Source organism: Emericellopsis cladophorae (assembly GCF_022114955.1).
Source record: "Emericellopsis cladophorae strain MUM 19.33 chromosome Unknown NODE_9_length_645218_cov_115_098568, whole genome shotgun sequence".
In the NCBI taxonomy this organism is placed as follows: Eukaryota; Fungi; Ascomycota; class Sordariomycetes; order Hypocreales; family Bionectriaceae; genus Emericellopsis; species Emericellopsis cladophorae.
The window spans coordinates 186,653-203,609 of record NW_026250934.1 but is presented as its reverse complement, the minus strand read 5'-3'; the positions used below and the strand labels follow the sequence as shown (position 1 = coordinate 203,609).

Sequence of the window (16,957 nt, the reverse complement as noted above, 5' to 3'; positions counted from 1 at the left end):
CACCGACAGGTCACGGACGCCAGACAACGACCGAATCCTCGGAAAGCTCTTCAACGCCAAGATACAGCTTCCTTGACACCTAGTCGCATGCCAATGCGCTTCATGACGGTCGACAATGTGCTGCACAACAACACCCAGATACCTTCAGGCCAGCCTCGGTTACCACCAATGCCAGCCCCCAGGCCGCATACATCGGCGGGCCTTCCTGCCCAAAGCCGGCGCGTCGTTTCCGGAGGCGGCATTGCGAGCGTACAGTCCCGCACAGGCAAGCCCATGCCCTCGCGTACCACCAAGATCAGCGAGAAGCTCGTGCTCTTACCGGAAACGAGTGGCCAAGACGAGGCCGAGGACGATGTACTCGAGGGCGGAGACGATCTCGGCGTGATAGAGGACGAAATAGGACCGCTCAAAGACGACGAGCTGAAAGCTTTGCGGGCTAAAGGCAACATTCGTGGCAAGAGCTATGCGGAGAGGCTGCCGAAGCGCCAGAGAACGGAGAAGGTCAGTCGGCTGACGGCATACTGTACTGCCCAAGCCTTCAAGGTCAAGTCCACTGCCGAGTTCCTGAGGAAGAAGCACGAAGCAAAAACGAAGCTCTACGACGACTGCTTGTACGTCGTGTACTCGCTACCTCTGCTCAATGGCAACGAAGGGTACCGGGTACGTAGTCGGCCCATCATGAGGACGCCTGGTACGGGGAAGACAGTCCTTGATCTGGAGATTGAGAGGAGCGAGGGCCGCAGCCACCACGAGGGGTACTTTGAAGACGATGCGTATGCAAGCCCGAACAGCAGCCACGAGTCACCACAACTCAGCGACCAGTCCCTGGAATACCAGATGGACGAGGACCCCTTCCGCCATGAGGACGACAACACCTCGCACATGCATAGACTGCGCCCAGACGCAAAGAATTTGGCGGAAATGTTTGTCTTCTCCTACGGCGTGGTCGTATTTTGGAACTTCACAGAGCACCAAGAAAAGGATATCCTGGCCGACATGACGTTCGCCGACGCTGAAGACGGCATCAGTCTCTTGACGAGGCCACTCGAGCAGGACGACTACGAGACGGAGGAGTTTCACTTCGAGTACAGTGCCAGCGTCAAGCGACCGCGGGTCTTCAACGACATGATCACGTTGATGCCACGATCAGACCACATGATCAAGCTGACCATCAGCCACGCCATCGCCCAGAGCACCAGGCTATGCTTCTTTGAGGAAAGGATGAGCGAGACGATGCAGGATGCACAGGACGTGCCAAAGACGCTCGCTCTCACGGGCGAGCTGAACATGACGAGGAAGGAGATTGTCAAGATCCTCGGCCGTCTCTTCAAGAGTCGCGTCGACATTAATCTCTGTAAGTGTATTCGCTCATGGGTGGACACCCGCCGCCGCATTATTGTACTAACACATTGAACCAGCCTCCAACATTCTCGACGTGCCCAACTTCTTCTGGGACTCTGAACCCACTCTCCACCCTCTCTACGAAGCCATCCGCGAATATCTCGAAATCGACCCGCGCATCAAGGTTCTCAACGAGCGCTGCCGCGTGTTCCTCGACCTGGCCGAGATACTCTCTGACTCCATCGCCGACTCCAAGATGAGCGTCATCACCTGGATCATTATTGTTCTAATCATCATCTCCATCCTGGTCACCGTCACCGAAGTGGGTCTCCGCTTCGCCATTCTCCAAAAGAGCGGCGAAAACGGGAGGGGACTCGTCGACGCAGGCGATTTGGTCCAGATCCAGACCGGCCCCCCCTTTTTACTCGACCAACACCCGCGGGATGTAGCAGAGATGAGCGGCCTCGAGATGCTCGCCTTGGATCTCGGCCTGGATAGCAACGCCAGCTTGAGCGACGTCAGGATGGGCATACAAGAGTTGAAGCGACAGATATAATTAGGGCGGTCTTTGATGTGTTGGGGATGGCGGTCTTGCAATCTGATTATTTTGCAGATAGATACTGCTTTGTGTTTCGCACACGCTCTTCAAGCACGGCGTTCCAGGTTTCAATGGTACTACACTTCCCATCATCTCCAGGGCTCACAGCTGCTTCAATCCGCTCCGAGTCAAGTACGATACTAAGCATGGAATGGTTCAAACATCGTTATCTGCGTTGCACTAGACTTATGTAACGGATGTAATGTCTCAACGTCTGTCCGGCTCGTTTGCCGCCCCACCCATGTTCATTCCTCCTAGAAAAGGCTATATTAAGTAAATTCTTTAGTTGTATAAAAGAACAAATGGCTTGATATCTGGGGAGGAAGCAAAAGAGATCATCCTCCCCGTGGGTGGTAGTGTCCTTATCGTCCGTAAACGCCGTGATTCCGTGATCGTAACATTGTCCATTCCGAACCCCCTCGAGCGACGTCTCCTCGAATCGGCCGCATCGCTCCAAAATGTCCACATTCGCTGGATTGTTATTCCTGAGCAAAGCTGCCTTTTTTCTAGGGCTCAAATTCCCAAAGCCCTTTCAGTGGCTGGCGATGCGCCCCCCCCCATCATGCGCATGCAACGCTATGCCTGCCGCAGTCCATTGCGAAATGCCTCGTCTACTAATATAAATCGTGGGATATGAGAAGAGTTTTTTTTTTTTTCGGTTGTCCAACTTAGAGCACGCCAAGTCAACCGTTACCTGACATTCTGCTCAACAGGCTTGTAAGCCGTCTCTTGTGCCTTCTTCTTCTTGTTGTCGAGCTCAGCCTTGCTGTAGATGACAGCACCAAGCATGGTGACGGCCATGCCAGCACCGTTGAGCCAGCCGATGGTGACATCAAAGAGGAAGATGCCGAGTAAGACGGTCAGGCACTGCTTGAGGTTACCGCAGATGGTCATGGTGAGAGCACCAGCAAGCTTGTTGGTGTTGAAGGAAGAGATGTTGAGGAGGAGGGCGAGGAAACCGTTGCCGGTAAGGGAAGCGAAAGCTGGGGGCAGCGACAGTTCACCCGAGTTGACAAGCTCCCAGAACCCGCCGACCTCGCCCGTAGCGGTGGCGCAAGCAAAGGCCTGGAGGGCCGCCAGGGGCGACATGCGCATGAGGAACTCGACCGGGGGAAGGGCAAGAGAACCCGTCATGAAGCGGTTGGTGACAACGGTCTGTGGGATACGTTAGTCACTTCTTTGTTGCACCTGCGAACGTAGCACAAACCTTGAGAGCAGCCAGAATGACACCAAGAATGGTGAGGAGGAAGCCGGCGTCAGAAAATGTCATTTCTCCCACGGTGGTCATCGCGGCGCCGACAATCAGGGGAATGAGAGACAGATACGTCATGGTGCTGTATGAGCGGCTGTACCAGACACGGTAGATGAGGATGGTGAAGATGGGACACAGCATGCGCATAGTCTGGTAGAAGGGAACAGACACCATCGCCAGCGACAAGTTGGAGACGGCAATGTTGGCGGTGAAGAGCCCGCTAAAGGCGACCAAGGCAAGGTTTTCGCGGCGACCCAGGCGCGAGAGCTTGAAGTAGCCCATCTGCAACATGGCAAATGTTCCTAAGCTGGCAAAGGTGGCATGCAAGAATGTCAAGAGCCATGGGAAGTGAAACTGCACAGCATGTTAGCGATCAGTCTACCGGGGCACCGGGCTCAAGCGACACGTACCATTCCCAGGACGAGTTTGTTGTAAAGGGTCAAGAGCAGGGAGAAGAAGAAGTAGGTGCCGAGCCAGGCAAACTTGACAGTGCTGGCGACGGAGTATTCGTGGTCGATGTTCTTGTCCTTGGGACCGTCGGCACGGGTAGCATCCTGCTCTAGATCCATCTCGTCAACCTTGCCCTCGCGCTCCTGCTCCTCGGGCGTGAGCAAGCGCACAGGCTCTTGCGAATCACGGCGAGACATGGTGATGGGAGGGCCGAGGGGTTGTGAGGGCTTCGGGTGATCGATCGATCAGGGGTTCGTTCGAGGAATGGCCGGCCTTGCAAAGCAGACTATCGTGCGATGCAGTCGGCGGAAATCGAATTGGCGAGAGCTCGGCGGCGCCGCAGAAGGAGCTTGCTACTTGAAATAAAAAAGGCGAGAAGATGGGATCCGAGGGAAGCGCGGAAGCGCAGGGCGGTACTAAATATCGACACCAAGTGGAAAAAAAACAAGATTGAAACAAGACGTGGGGGAGCGAGACACGTCAGGGCCTCTCGTCACACGCTGAGGACTGTCGGTGGCGAGGGAATCGAGGTAGAGACCGAAGTGAAGAAGTTGTCGCGATGATAGAGCAAGGGAGGAGCAGTAGGCAGACGGACGACGGAGATCGCTGGTCGAAGGAGGAGGCGGGAGAAAGAAGTTCAGTCAATCCGGCCGGGAGCAGGGGAAGATGACGGACCGGAATAGGCAAAGACGATAGGGAGCGTGGAAAGTACGGTACGGTGCGTACCAGTAAGCAGAAAACCGGGTCGGAGATTGGACGAAGCGCGACAAGACACGCCCAGCCTTTGGACTGGCAGGATTCTGATGATTCTACGGCGCGAGTCGGGGGCTTCGCAAGGGGGAGTTGTCTTGGCGAAGGCCACACGACCAGCGGAAGGGCAGAGCACGGTGGAGTTGCCCAGGACGCCTTCCCTGGAACGAGGGCTTGGCTTCTTGGGCTTGCTTGCATTGTTGCTGGAAATACGGAGCCAATACGGGGTCAGTAATCTTCAGGACGCATTGGCACTGCTACGGAGCTACGTACGCGTGAATGGCTTGGTGTTGTACTGTTTCGGGTTAGCGCCTTTGCCGCCTTTGGTCCGGGCGGCGAAACCGCTCAGCCACGCGTCAGTCAGCCGCACTCACCGTCAAACTGAGGCTTTGAAGTACTCCGTACAGGACTCTTGGCTTGCATCGCCGCGATGATCTCCTTGACTGCTATAAGGCTGCGGGTCCGTGCGCAAAATAAGGATTATAGCTAATAGCAGCTAAGGACTGGAGGCACTTAGAAGAGAGACCAAATAATATGAATTTCTTCCGTCCACTGGGCTACCAATGTTACAGCGCGCAAGTTGAGTATTTCAGTAACTATCCAGGGAGCTGATTCGAGTGTTTTTTCCCAGAGGTGGCTAGTAACGGCCCTTGCCATGGTGAGCGCTCCCGGTGGTCTTCTTACCACGACGAATCATGTACGAAACCCCAGCGTTGATGAGGTAGGCGACGAGGGAAATGATGGCGAGGGCAAAGGTCGCAACATAGAGTCTGCAAGTGGTTCCCGCGCCGGAAGGGCATCCGAAGCGACCGTCACGATTCAACACTGCCACAGCAATCATGGCAGCAAAGAGGAATAGGTCGATAATGGCGCCAATGAGTGAGAGAAAAGATATGCCAGCGAGACAGCATGTGAGTAGCATGGCGACAAAGCTATATGCCAGAGAGATGGCTGAGATGCCGATGATGGCAAAGTCTCGCTTCGATCCACGGAAGCTCACAATGAACTGTCAGTTTTCAATGTCAGCCCAGTTACGACTTACGGCAGGGTCTTGAGGATGTCATCAACTCACCCAGGCTGTGGCGCCAGTCATGATAGCTGCAGCGCAGAATGTAACGAAGTAAAGGCCAGTGGCGAGAAGGCGCATAGCGCCACCTTTAATCAAACCCATTACAGTATAAGGCGCGGTCTTTGGGTGTCAGAGAGAACTGGCGGAAATGCTATGCTGAGGGCGTTTATTAGGAGGTGAGGAGTGATTTGAGTATGAGGAAAGATGTGAGACTGGAGTGTGCCGGACAGACTATAATATACTAGAGGGTCACTGAACGAGTTTGGGCTTTCTGACGTCAACCGGCACTGAACGCGCGTGCTGTCGATGACACTACCTTGGTTTTCCCAAGAGTATGGAAGCTTGTGGCTTGTTTGGGCTCATGATAGCATCAGCCAAGATACTTGCCGGCACTTGTTGTCCCAATACGTGTCAAGCGTCTTCATTCTCCGCCTGGACTGTGGAGGAATGAACAAAAGCAGGCTGAGTTACGTACATGTAGTTGAGAGTAGGCCGAGCTTTGAGGCTCAGTGTCAAGCCAATGCCAAGTGAGAAGTACGTAACGTAGGCTCTGTAGCAAACGAGTCTGCTCCCGGACTTGGGAAGTTTCCTTTCTCGCTAGACCTTAATTCCGAAGGATGTAGGCAAGATACCTTGCTGGCTCCTCCGAGTCGCCCTGCGTAGCATCAAACAGGTCTTGAACTACGTACAGACATCAAATGTAATCACTTCTCGATCACCTTTCAGAGGTGCAAAAAAAAGGTGGTTGCGGTACGACACGGCCGTCAATACTGTATTGATCGTCTGTGCATACGTGTACTAGTCTTGGCATCGGAATTTACGCCACGGGAAGCTGACGACGCACTCTTGGCTTTTGACACTATCAGTAGGTATCCGTACTTTTTGCGTTCACTTATTATTCCCTTCACAGACTAAGGTAGAGAACATATCCACATTTCTCCGCACCCACATTTCTGCGCATTCAGATCGCGACATGTTCAATAGTAATTCTTCATCAAATAGAGCGCATGAACCCACGTCAAGTCGCCGAAGGTAGTAGTGTACGCCGCGCCGCTCGCGACTTTAACGTGAACGAGTTATTCATACAATGTGGTCTAGCGCCCGGGAATTGGGTTCGCCCGCCAGCGGGACATTGGTTGTGTGCCATAGTACGGATAGTATACGTACGGATATATCTAATGCAGAACTCCGTACAGCTGCTGGAACGATGCATGCCTCGCCCGACGTGGTCTACACTTCATCGTCGACGGAAGCTGAAGATGATTTTGCGTGCGTAACAGATGCAGTGATTTATCCCCTGAAGGAACGGAGAGTCTGAGCAGAGATACGCATGACCGCGGCCATTGATGGGACAATGCGCAAGACATGACATGTCGGTCGACCACTGTTCAAGTGAGAGTCTCAAGATGAGGCTGTAACCGTGGCCAGCGCAGCTATTAACAAGTGACGAATGAAATGAGCATGGCCAACAAGTCGTCTCGGGATCATTGTACGGGTCCTTACGTGACACGTGTGGCTGAGCTGCGCTTGATTGTTCCGTTCAAGTTAAAAGCAGCGGGCCAGCGGCAATATCTGAGTGGAGCGCAGTATGTCGCCAAGAGTGGAAGCCCAAGCCTCAAGTTCCCCATTTACTTTTGGTACGACCGCCTTGCTTGTATCCGTACTTATGGAGTGAGGAAGACAGAATGTCTGTGAAGCCCTGAACATGATAGGGGGCACCTCCCTTCGTTCCTCGTGGGCAAGCGATACGAAGCAACCACGGACGCAGCGCGTTGTCTGTCTGTCTGTCTGTCAATAAAAATAAAAGTGCACGCCACCAGGAGATCCGCTCGTATTGCGCCCCCCTTTACCTTCTCGCTAGACGCTAATCATGGAGGATGCCGAATCGTCACAAAGGGGACCTGGATGGTTGCACCGTTGCAGGGCAGTACGTACAGTACATGATTAGGCTGGGGTCGCCGTCCAATTCTTCGCGGCTAGAGCCTAGCCTACCTTAGCCAGCCAGCCCTGTGCACGCTGCAATCTCCTCACCTGCAGGCGACATGAATGGTCTCTCTCCGTGGGAGCCGACTGTAGCGATGAACTGCAGGAGATGCTCAAAGAGAAGACTCGATTGCAGCAATACCTTAATTGGGCCCGGCGCGTTTATTAAAGTTGTAATATTCCTCGACTTCCTGCTACCCTGGGTATGTAAGGTACGTAGGTAGTGCTAACTGACGGGGTGCTTCCCTCCCCAACCAACTCTAACTAATCACTCATCACGGCCCGCATCGTGCTAAGTCCTCCGTAGGATCCATCAATATGTGCCTGACTCTTATCTGTCAGCCTCAGCCTGGGCGGCCAAGCTCTTCGGGCATCTCATCCCGGACAGGGATTGATCTGTGACGGCTGAAGCCTCGAAGCTTCGAAGTTACTGTTGTGCGCAACTTCCCAGAAGCCAGCCCTCCTCTTCTCACCCGAGACTTGACCGACTCTCGAGCGTGTCGACGAGTTTTCGTCACATCCAGTCCTTATTCCTAACTAGCACTTCTCCCACCGTCTCTCTGCCCACGCCCGGCAGTCTGTGCTTCTCGTCGAGCCCGCACTGTCGGCGCCTCTGCGCTCGCTCTCAGACGCCTCCTGCGTCTGTCAAAGGCAGACTGACTTACTGGGCTATTTTTCCTGCGAAGCAACTCGGCCGATCAGACGCTCCTTTTCTTTTCTCACTCTTTCGAGGCCATGGCCGCTTTCCAACGAAACCTCGCCATCGCGGCGGTGTTTATGTTCACCTGCATCTCCATCATCTACCTGGTCCCGATCTTATCCGGGGTGAGTAGCCCATTCTCCTGTTCCGTCGCGCGTGGAGCTGACAATCGACATTGCAGGATCAGAGCTCACTCCTCGGCTACATTCACCACAAAGCAGGATTCGATCCCCCCGAGGCGGTCAACTTGGTCCCTACAAAAGTCGCGGATGGTGAAACCACAGTTGCGTCCATCACGACGGCCAAGACAACTTCTACATCTGTGACCAACCCCGCTGTCTCAGTCCCTGCACCCCCTGAGGGCAAAATCTCGAGGCTTCACTACTTGATCCCCGCCAGCCAGCCCAACCTGCACTTGTGCTACAACCTAGCCTCGTCGGCCGCCAACCGCTACCCCGTGCCCGCACTCCTTGGCTTCCATGGCCAGGGCGAGTGGGATGCCAAGAAGACACACCTGGCCAAGCTCCGTGCCATCATGCGCTACCTGGACGCACTCGACGCTGCCGACGACGAGGACCTGGCCATCATCGTCGACGGCTACGACGTTCTCCTGCAGCTGCCCCCCGCGATCATGATTGAGAGGTACTTTGAGGTGGCCCAAAAGTCCGACGCCCATCTGGCCGACCGCTTCGGCTTGACCGTCAAGGAGCTGCACGCCCGGGGGATGCGCCAGAGCGTCTTCTGGGGCCCCGACAAGATCTGCTGGCCGACCGACCCGCGCGCGAGCCGTTGCTGGGCTGTGCCCGCGTCGCCCCTTGCGCCGGACGCCTTTGGCCCCAAAGAGGGTAACGGCGACATGGCCTTTAACGACCCGCGCTGGCTCAACTCGGGCACCGTCATCGCCCGGATCGACGACCTGCGCAAGCTCATGCGGGCAACCCTGGACGAGATCAAAGACACATATGACGAGGAGTACGAGTTTCGAGAGTCTGACCAGTACTACGTCGCCAACATCTGGGGACGCCAAGAGTACTACCGATCCCTGGCCGTGAATGAAGGGGAGCCCGTCGCCGGCGGCCCTGACGACCGCATCATCCCGGACAAGTTCCATGAGGACCAGGAGACCGAGTGCCACGTCTCCCTCGACTACGAATCCGCCATGTTCCAGACCAAGGCCGGCAACGAACCCTGGTTCGGCTATCTCGAGTTCAGCACTTCTGGCCTCAACGCCAATGTCACGCGGGACATGTTCGACGAGGGCGACAGCTTCGTCCCCTTTGACATCTCCATGCCCGCCAACGTCTACGCCGCCCTGACGCGCCTCTACGACACCGTGCCCCAGGCGCACCCGGGGGCGTCCAGCAACGACTGGATCCGCTCCATCCGGCTCGGCGTCAATTTTGTGACCAAGCACATCTTCCCCCTGTGGCACTGCACTGGCGCCAAGGAGTTTGTCGAGTCCGAGTACACCAAGCTGTGGTTCTACCCCTTTGCCCACTCCCTCATCAGGGCCACCGTCAACGCCTTCCGGCAGGGGGAGCTGATCACCTACCACAAGGTCGACGGGCGCCTCTGGGCGCCCAAGGGCGTCTACCCTGACGAGACCGAGATGGACGACGAGCTGGGCGGCGCGTGGACAGATCTTGACGGGGCGAGTTTTGTCCCGTGGCATGAACTCTGTTCTGAATACACCGACCAGCTATTTGCGGGCGAGTTGCCTCGGTCGAAGAAACCCTAACGAGGACGCTATGGTAAAATCTAATGACGGCGCCAGGGACATGTTAATTTATGGGGGAATATTGCACATTCTTACTGTACAGATAGAAGAGGGATGGCGTAAGGGGCAGGACATTGGCTTGAGCGTTTTCTCCTTTCTTTTCCTTTCTGACAAAATTCTAATACCCCTTTTATTGCCAATTGGCGGCACTTTCCTCCATAGTATCAGAGTATATTACTAGCAAAAACTTTGTTGATATCCGTGAATATACTATGCCACACGCTACTTGAAACCAATGCCGTACAAAGAAGAGCCAAAAGTTTACAGTTCAACTAGCTGGGGCTGATAATCCCAAGATCCACTAGTAGTACATCCAGACGATAAAATAAAACAAATCAAACACCCACGACTTAGACCGCATCGACATTTTCCAGCGGCACATAGCCCTCCTCCCCCTTGGCGCGGCGACTGCCCAGCATCTCGCGCACCCACCCGATCAAGCCCGCACCGCTCATCCATCGCAACTTGCCACCAGGCATCTTGTGCGCGGCCTCAGCCTCGTCCATCCACCGGGGCCGCCGCCAGGACTTGAGGAGCAAACTTGACACGACGACGCTGACGCTGGAGAAGGCCATGGCCAGACCGGCCAGCATGGGGTGCATGTGCAGGCCCAGGGGCAGGAAGAACCCCATGGCGATGGGCAGGCCAATCACGTTGTACATGCAGGCCCAGGCGAGGTTGAGCTTGATGCGTCGGAAGATGGAGCGCGTGAGGTGCAGCGCCGCGGGTATGTCCATGAGTTCCGTGGGCCGCATCAGCACGAGGTCGGCCGCCTCCATGGCCACGTCGGTGCCGGACGCCATGGCGATGCCAATGTCGGCCGTGGCGAGGGCCGGGGAGTCGTTGATGCCATCGCCAACCATGGCCACAATCTCGCCCTGCGCCTGGATCTGCTTGATGATGGCCTGCTTCTGGTCGGGGCTCACGCCGGCGTAGACGTGCTCAGCGGGGATCCCGACCGCGGCGGCCACGGCGACTGCAGTCGACTGCTGGTCACCAGTGACGATGGCTGTCTTGATCTTCATCCGGTGCAGCACAGAGATGGCAGCAGCGGCACCGTCCTTGATGGTGTCGGCCAGGCAGAGATGCCCGGCATAGGTACCGTTGATCGCGACAAAGATGTTGGTCGTGCCAGCGGTGGGCGACTTGCTGCGGGCTTTGCCGGCTGATGCATTCAGCTGTTCGGAAGCCTCAATGGCATCTTGTGGGATATCCACATGGTTTTCCGTGAGGAAGCGTACATTGCCGGCAAGCACTCGGTAGCGTTGTCTTTCCGCGGAGCAAGCAGGCTCAATCAGGGCGTCCACACCGCGGCCCACAGCAGCCTTGAAGTCGCCAATGCTGCCCTCAATGGTACCGTCGACGTCGACGTCAAGCTCATGCTTAGCAGCCGTCAGGATGGCACGGCCGACAGGATGCTCACTGCCCATCTCTGTCAGGCCAATGAGCGACCACCACAGCTTCCGGCGCCACTTGTTGTCGGTCCAAGTTGGGTCGATCTCAGCCTTGGCCACGCTCATCTTGCCGTGCGTAATTGTACCCGTCTTGTCAAGGACGACCTGGGTGACTTTGGTCGTTCGTTCCAGGGCCGCGCCGCCCTTGATGAGTATCCCGTTCTCGGCACCAACACCGGTGCCTACCATGACGGCAGTGGGCGTGGCCAAGCCAAGGGCACACGGGCACGCGAACACAATGACCGAAATGCAAAGCTTCACACACACCATGATCTTCCCGCCGCTAGCGTCTTCGAGGAAGATATGGGGAGGGTTAGACAAAACGTGGCTGAGGATCATCCAGCCGAGGAACGTGATGAGACCGAGGATGAGAATCGTAGGCACAAAGTACCCGGCGAGTGTGTCCGCCAGCTGTTGGATGGGTGCCCGCGTTGTCTGCGCGTTCTGCACCAGCCTGACAATCTGGCTGAGCTGCGTGTCTCTACCAGCGCGGGTGACTCTAAAATCAACGCGACCCTCGCCGTTGACTGTTCCGCCGACGACATTGTCACCCACGCGCTTCTGTACCGGCATGGCCTCGCCCGTGACCATGCTTTCGTCTGCATACGTCGTGCCGCGTACAAGTGTACCGTCAGCCGGAAATTTGTCACCAGGCTTGATGAGTACAATGTCACCGACCTGCAACAGCTCCGTGGGAATGGTCTTTTCTTCGTATGCAGAGCCTCCTGAACCTTCACCTGCACTCTTGCTGCCATCGCTTTGCTCCTTGGATCCCTCGGCCCAAGCCTCGGCTGCCTTCTCGACAGCGATGGGGTCGACATAGATTGTGGCCATGGACGGCGCGAGTGACATGAGGCGGGAAAGGGCCTTGGAGGTCTGCCCCTTGGCTGAGTTCTCAAGATAGCGACTCAAGGTAATAAATGTGATCAGCATGGTGCTGGTGTCGAAAATCGTGTGCGGCCTCGTGTAAGGCGGCGCGGTGACGGACACCACCATGGAAAACACGCTGAAGAAGAAGGCACACGAGGTACCCAGGATCACAAGAACATCCATAGTGGGTGAACCGTGCTTCAACGACTTGTACGCGGAGACGTAGAACCTCTTTCCAATTCCAAACTGAACGGGAAGCGTGAGAATCAAGCAGACGAGATCCCCAAGGAAGAGACCCCGGATAAGCTCGAAACCACCAAAGTCGGCGGCGGCGAAGCACATGGGTAGGATCATGCCAATGAGGAAGACCGGAACGGCAAAGGCCGCGGATATCCTGAAAGCTGTTCGCCACTCGTTGATCTCGCGAGTCTTTGCCAGTGACTCGAGTTGCGCGCTATTATCCTGGCTGTCCGCAACCAGGGCGTTCATGCCTCGCGCCTCCACGGCCTCCACGATCCCTCTCAGTCCGATCTTGCCAGGATTATGGGAGACCGTCAAGCGATCGGTGGCCAAGCTCAGGGACGCTGCGCTGACGCCCGGCAGTGCCCTGAGGACCTCCTCCAAAGCTGTCGCGGCCGCTGCATCGGGGCAACCATAGACCTTGAACTGTGCGTTTGCTGAGGATACTCCTTGGAGGGCAGCGTCGGATGGCGAGGATACAACCTCGGCATCGAATCCGCGGTCTTCGATGATTTCCGCAATCTGCGCCGCTGTGATTTTGCTAACGTCGTGAGTAATGACGGCGCGCTCTGCCAGGAGACTGATGTTGAACCGCAACACGCCATCCACACCGGTAAAGCCGCCCTCGACGGCTGAAGTGCATGCACCGCATGTCATTCCTTCAATGGCCACAGTCGTCGTTGCAATGTCGTCCACAGGTTCCGCCGGGCCCTTGTCGTTTGTCGGTGCCAGTGGGTTTTCCAGGACAGTATCGATGAGCGTCGCGTCAAACCCCCTGTCGTCGATAATCTCAACAATCTGCGCTGGCGTCAGAATACTCGGGTCATGCTCAATGACGGCGCGTTCTGACAGAAGCGATATGCTGAAGTGCTTCATGCCCGGAACCCCTTTGAAGCCGCCCTCCACGGCCGAAGTGCAAGCTCCGCAGGTCATCCCCTCGATGCCCACAGTCGTCGTGGCCAGTGCCTGGTCGTCATTGTCTTTGCGACGCTCTGCGTCTCGAGCGGGTGTAGAACTCTGTATATCAGTCGACAGCACGTGAGCGTCGAACCCCCGATCGTCAATGATCTCGCGAATGGCATCGGCGGATATGGCTTCGGGATCATGCATAATGACCGCGCGCTCCATGACCAAGCTCACAGACACATTGCCCACTCCATCGACACCTTTGAAGCCTGCTTCAACAGCCGATGTGCAAGATCCGCACCTATAAATCACACATGTTAGATTTTTGAAATGCTCATTTGCAGCTGCGACAGCCGAGGACTGAAGACTCGGAACCGTCGGCCGCGTACGTATCGGCCATGGAGTACTCACGTCATGCCCTCCACGCGCAGCGTAGTTGTGGCCATGTGCGCCGCTCGCGGCGAAGGAGGTCCGTTTTGGCTCGTGCCATTGTCGCCAGAGGGCACTGCAATATATTTTGGAGCCATCGGAATGCTAGTTGGTGCCCTTGCAGCTCAAGGGCCCTCCCCAAGATAGTGATGCGACGACTATACTTTCTCGTGCTCTGGTCCCTCCTGTCACTGATCGTGTGGCCTTATTCGCATATCGCTCGGTATATCGTGTCGAATTAAGTTTGCAGGGTCCCAAGTATCGCACCTCGTGGCAGCCGTCGCGTGGCGGACGAATACTTATTTGGTTGGCGCTGGGGAAATTGCGCGGCGCCAAACACTGTGACAAGGCGGAGGCAACAAAAAATAAGAAGTATGCGCAAACCAGCTGCTTCGCTATGCAATAAGGAGACAAAGGAGGAGGAGAAGACTGGAGAGGATCGGAGGCGACTGGAGGCAAAAATAACTGGCCAAACCAGATGCAGGAGGTTTTACACTATACGTTTCCGTTCGTACAACGTATCGGAAGGGTTGGCCGCTGGGGGGTCATCGTCGACGGAGAGGCGGTGCTCCTGCCGAATCAAGCAGATTGCCCAGGCGCTCAGCAGTCGCGGCTTCCCCACTGTTGATCCCGCCTTCCCCCCTGGAACCTGCGGTTTTTGTGGCTGATTATTATAAATATACGCACCGTTGGTCCCTAGGTAATCATCGTGCCCGTACCATGTCCGTGTGTAAAGTTGCACTGCCAATCCAGGCTGGCCTATTATCCTGGGCGACTAAAGCGGAAGGAAACTGCTGTGCTCGGTATTCTTGGTGTTCTGTTCTGCCTGACCTACTGAACAAGTCGACAGCCACACAGAGCATCCAGAATGGCTGCGAATATGCAGGATAAGCATGACCAGATGCTACAATAATTCGAGACCCTGCAAAGGTGCCGATAACGACCGGCTTTTAGATTGCTTAGGCAATAGGAATGTGCTTGGCTCGCCCAAGGGCGGAGTTCTCTGAACCGCCTTCCTGAATAGGCAGCTAATGAGGCTTTCACATAAAGCCAAGGTGTTGTTTCTGCTTCGTATGAGTGATCAGCAGCCTTAAAAAAAAATGAGAATGGTCAGCTTCGCATACAAAGCTTCTAAATTCGTGGCTTTGTCATGAATCACCACCACTATCTCAAGCGGCTGCTCTCCCAAACGACGGCGGTCATCGTGAATCACTTACCTGCGACGCCCTGTTGTTTCGAGATTATGAAACTGCTGGGGTCTGTTTGACATAACGGCCAGGCAATACCTGGCCAAGACCACTGATTTTTGTGGTCTTTGTCGGACTGTGCAAGCTAAATCATAAGATCAAAATGGCACCTAAGCAACCTGTCGAATATTAATCACGCCTACACTTCGAACATCCTCCATCACCAATCGCTGGCCTGAGCCTGGACATGTGCACTCACTGCACTTTGCACGAGCGTCGTAGTTTTCTGTGACTTCGCAATAATGACCTAATTTGGGTCTGTTCTTATAATCAATCAAAACGGCCGTTGCCATTGCACTTGTGCTGAGACGTTGCGAGTGAAACCAGAGTAAGACTTCCAGTCGCTCGTGTGAGTTGGCTGGGGCAGGCTAGACCGACGTGACTGCGGTACCCCGAATTCTGCCCCTCGACACGCCAACCACCCACCCCGCGTCACCACCTGCAGCCTGACGACCGTACAGCTAGCTTCACCGAGCTCCAAGCCTCCCAGTCTGACGTTGGCGATCCATCGCCATACATTGCATCACTTTCTTTGTTCTGTGATCTTGAATCGCGTCCGTCGAATTCTCATCATCTCTAAGACTTGTATTATTGAACCTCCATCCACCTACAGTCTCCGTCACTGGCTACTGGCTCCTGCCGCCTGCCGCCCATCGCGGCTCGCTTCACCATGGAGCAGACCAAGGCCCTCAACGCCCTCGAGGTACCCAAGCCCTGCCTCATGCTCACTTTCTGCCTCATCACTCACCAAGTATCACAGCCCTATCTAGCTCTCTCGACATCAGCTACGTCTCCACGCGCCGCCATCGACCTCATCCGGCAAGCGACCTCCGCCCCAAACACCTTCCTCTTCGCCGAGCTCCTCCAGACACAACCCATCGCCTCACTCGCCTCGTCACCCGATGCCGATGCGCAGGCTGCGCACGCTCTGCTGCGGATGTTCTCACACGGCACGTATGAGTCGTACACCTCCACACCAGGGCTGCCGCCCCTGTCAGACACTCAGACCGTGAAACTACGACAGCTGTCGTTGCTATCGCTGGCCAGGAACCGGGACAACTTGGCATACGGGGTTTTGCAGCAGAAATTGGGTCTCGACTCGCACCGCGAGGTGGAGGAGCTCGTCATTACGGCAATCTACGCGGGCCTGATCAACGGCACCTTGGATCCGGCACGACAGACAGTGCAAGTCACCAGCATCGCGCCCCTCCGCGATCTCGCCCCAAACGCGGTGCCGGAATTGGCCGCCACCCTCAAGGTCTGGTCTGAGCGGTGCACGACGACCCTCGGCGGCTTGGAGGCGCAGATCACACAGATCCGACAGCAGGCTGCCGCGCGCAACGCCGAGGAGAAGAAGGTCAAGGCCAAGCTGGACAAGGCAATCAGCGAAGTTGACGAGAAGGACCTGTCTATCAACAGGACACAGGACGCTTTTATCAGACCCAAGAATTGGCAACAACGAGAGTCGCAAGGGGGGGAGCTGATGGAGATGGACGAGCCATCGGGGCCGGACGATCAGCAGACGCGACGAAGCAAACGGAAATGGTGAAACTGCGCCAAAAAGGAAGATGCAATGGCGAGACGCACACCAAGTTCGGAGACCCATGGTGCACATGAAGATAGCGTAGATGATAATGACTCAAGGGGTTGCTAGAGCACCCTGTTTACATCCCTTTTTCGCTATCTAGATGATCTCACAACTTAAAGTAAGGTGCGCTTAAAGGGAGTCGCAAACGCCAAGACGCAAAGCCCCTTGAGCGATACGTAGAAAGATGATGTACATGGTAAAAGAGCACAAAAGATACCCCGACGCCGAACGAGATGGCGCCTGGCCAGCGTAGAAAACAAATTGAAGATCGGGGACCATCCCCATGGAGCGCGAGGAAAATTT

General features: G+C 55.7%; 6 protein-coding genes across 6 annotated transcripts; 3 read left to right on the top strand and 3 right to left on the bottom strand.

Annotated features, from left to right (window-relative positions):
• Positions 1-93: 93 nt before the first annotated feature.
• J7T54_000630 (Sad1-interacting factor-like protein) lies at positions 94-1,897 on the top strand (the record flags this gene model as incomplete). The annotated part of the gene is made up of 2 exons (XM_051504470.1): positions 94-1,354; positions 1,419-1,897. 2 exons carry the CDS (start codon positions 94-96, stop codon positions 1,895-1,897), a joined length of 1,740 nt encoding a protein of 579 aa, XP_051363984.1.
• A 732-nt stretch (positions 1,898-2,629) lies between these two features.
• J7T54_000629 (sugar phosphate/phosphate translocator-like protein) lies at positions 2,630-3,838 on the bottom strand (the record flags this gene model as incomplete). The annotated part of the gene is made up of 3 exons (XM_051504469.1): positions 2,630-3,094; positions 3,147-3,545; positions 3,602-3,838. 3 exons carry the CDS (start codon positions 3,836-3,838, stop codon positions 2,630-2,632), a joined length of 1,101 nt encoding a protein of 366 aa, XP_051363983.1.
• A 296-nt stretch (positions 3,839-4,134) lies between these two features.
• J7T54_000628 (uncharacterized protein) lies at positions 4,135-5,484 on the bottom strand (the record flags this gene model as incomplete). Its single annotated transcript, XM_051504468.1, has 6 exons — positions 4,135-4,247; positions 4,368-4,594; positions 4,665-4,686; positions 4,766-4,837; positions 5,076-5,397; positions 5,464-5,484. 6 exons carry the CDS (start codon positions 5,482-5,484, stop codon positions 4,135-4,137), a joined length of 777 nt encoding a protein of 258 aa, XP_051363982.1.
• A 2,694-nt stretch (positions 5,485-8,178) lies between these two features.
• J7T54_000627 (uncharacterized protein) lies at positions 8,179-9,881 on the top strand (the record flags this gene model as incomplete). The annotated part of the gene is made up of 2 exons (XM_051504467.1): positions 8,179-8,268; positions 8,325-9,881. 2 exons carry the CDS (start codon positions 8,179-8,181, stop codon positions 9,879-9,881), a joined length of 1,647 nt encoding a protein of 548 aa, XP_051363981.1.
• Positions 9,882-10,270: 389 nt separating this feature from the next.
• J7T54_000626 (heavy metal translocating P-type ATPase) lies at positions 10,271-13,917 on the bottom strand (the record flags this gene model as incomplete). Its single annotated transcript, XM_051504466.1, has 2 exons — positions 10,271-13,691; positions 13,802-13,917. 2 exons carry the CDS (start codon positions 13,915-13,917, stop codon positions 10,271-10,273), a joined length of 3,537 nt encoding a protein of 1,178 aa, XP_051363980.1.
• A 1,819-nt stretch (positions 13,918-15,736) lies between these two features.
• Positions 15,737-16,615, top strand: J7T54_000625 (COP9 signalosome complex subunit 7; the record flags this gene model as incomplete). Its single annotated transcript, XM_051504465.1, has 1 exon — positions 15,737-16,615. One exon carries the CDS (start codon positions 15,737-15,739, stop codon positions 16,613-16,615), a length of 879 nt encoding a protein of 292 aa, XP_051363979.1.
• Between the last annotated feature and the right edge of the window lie 342 nt (positions 16,616-16,957).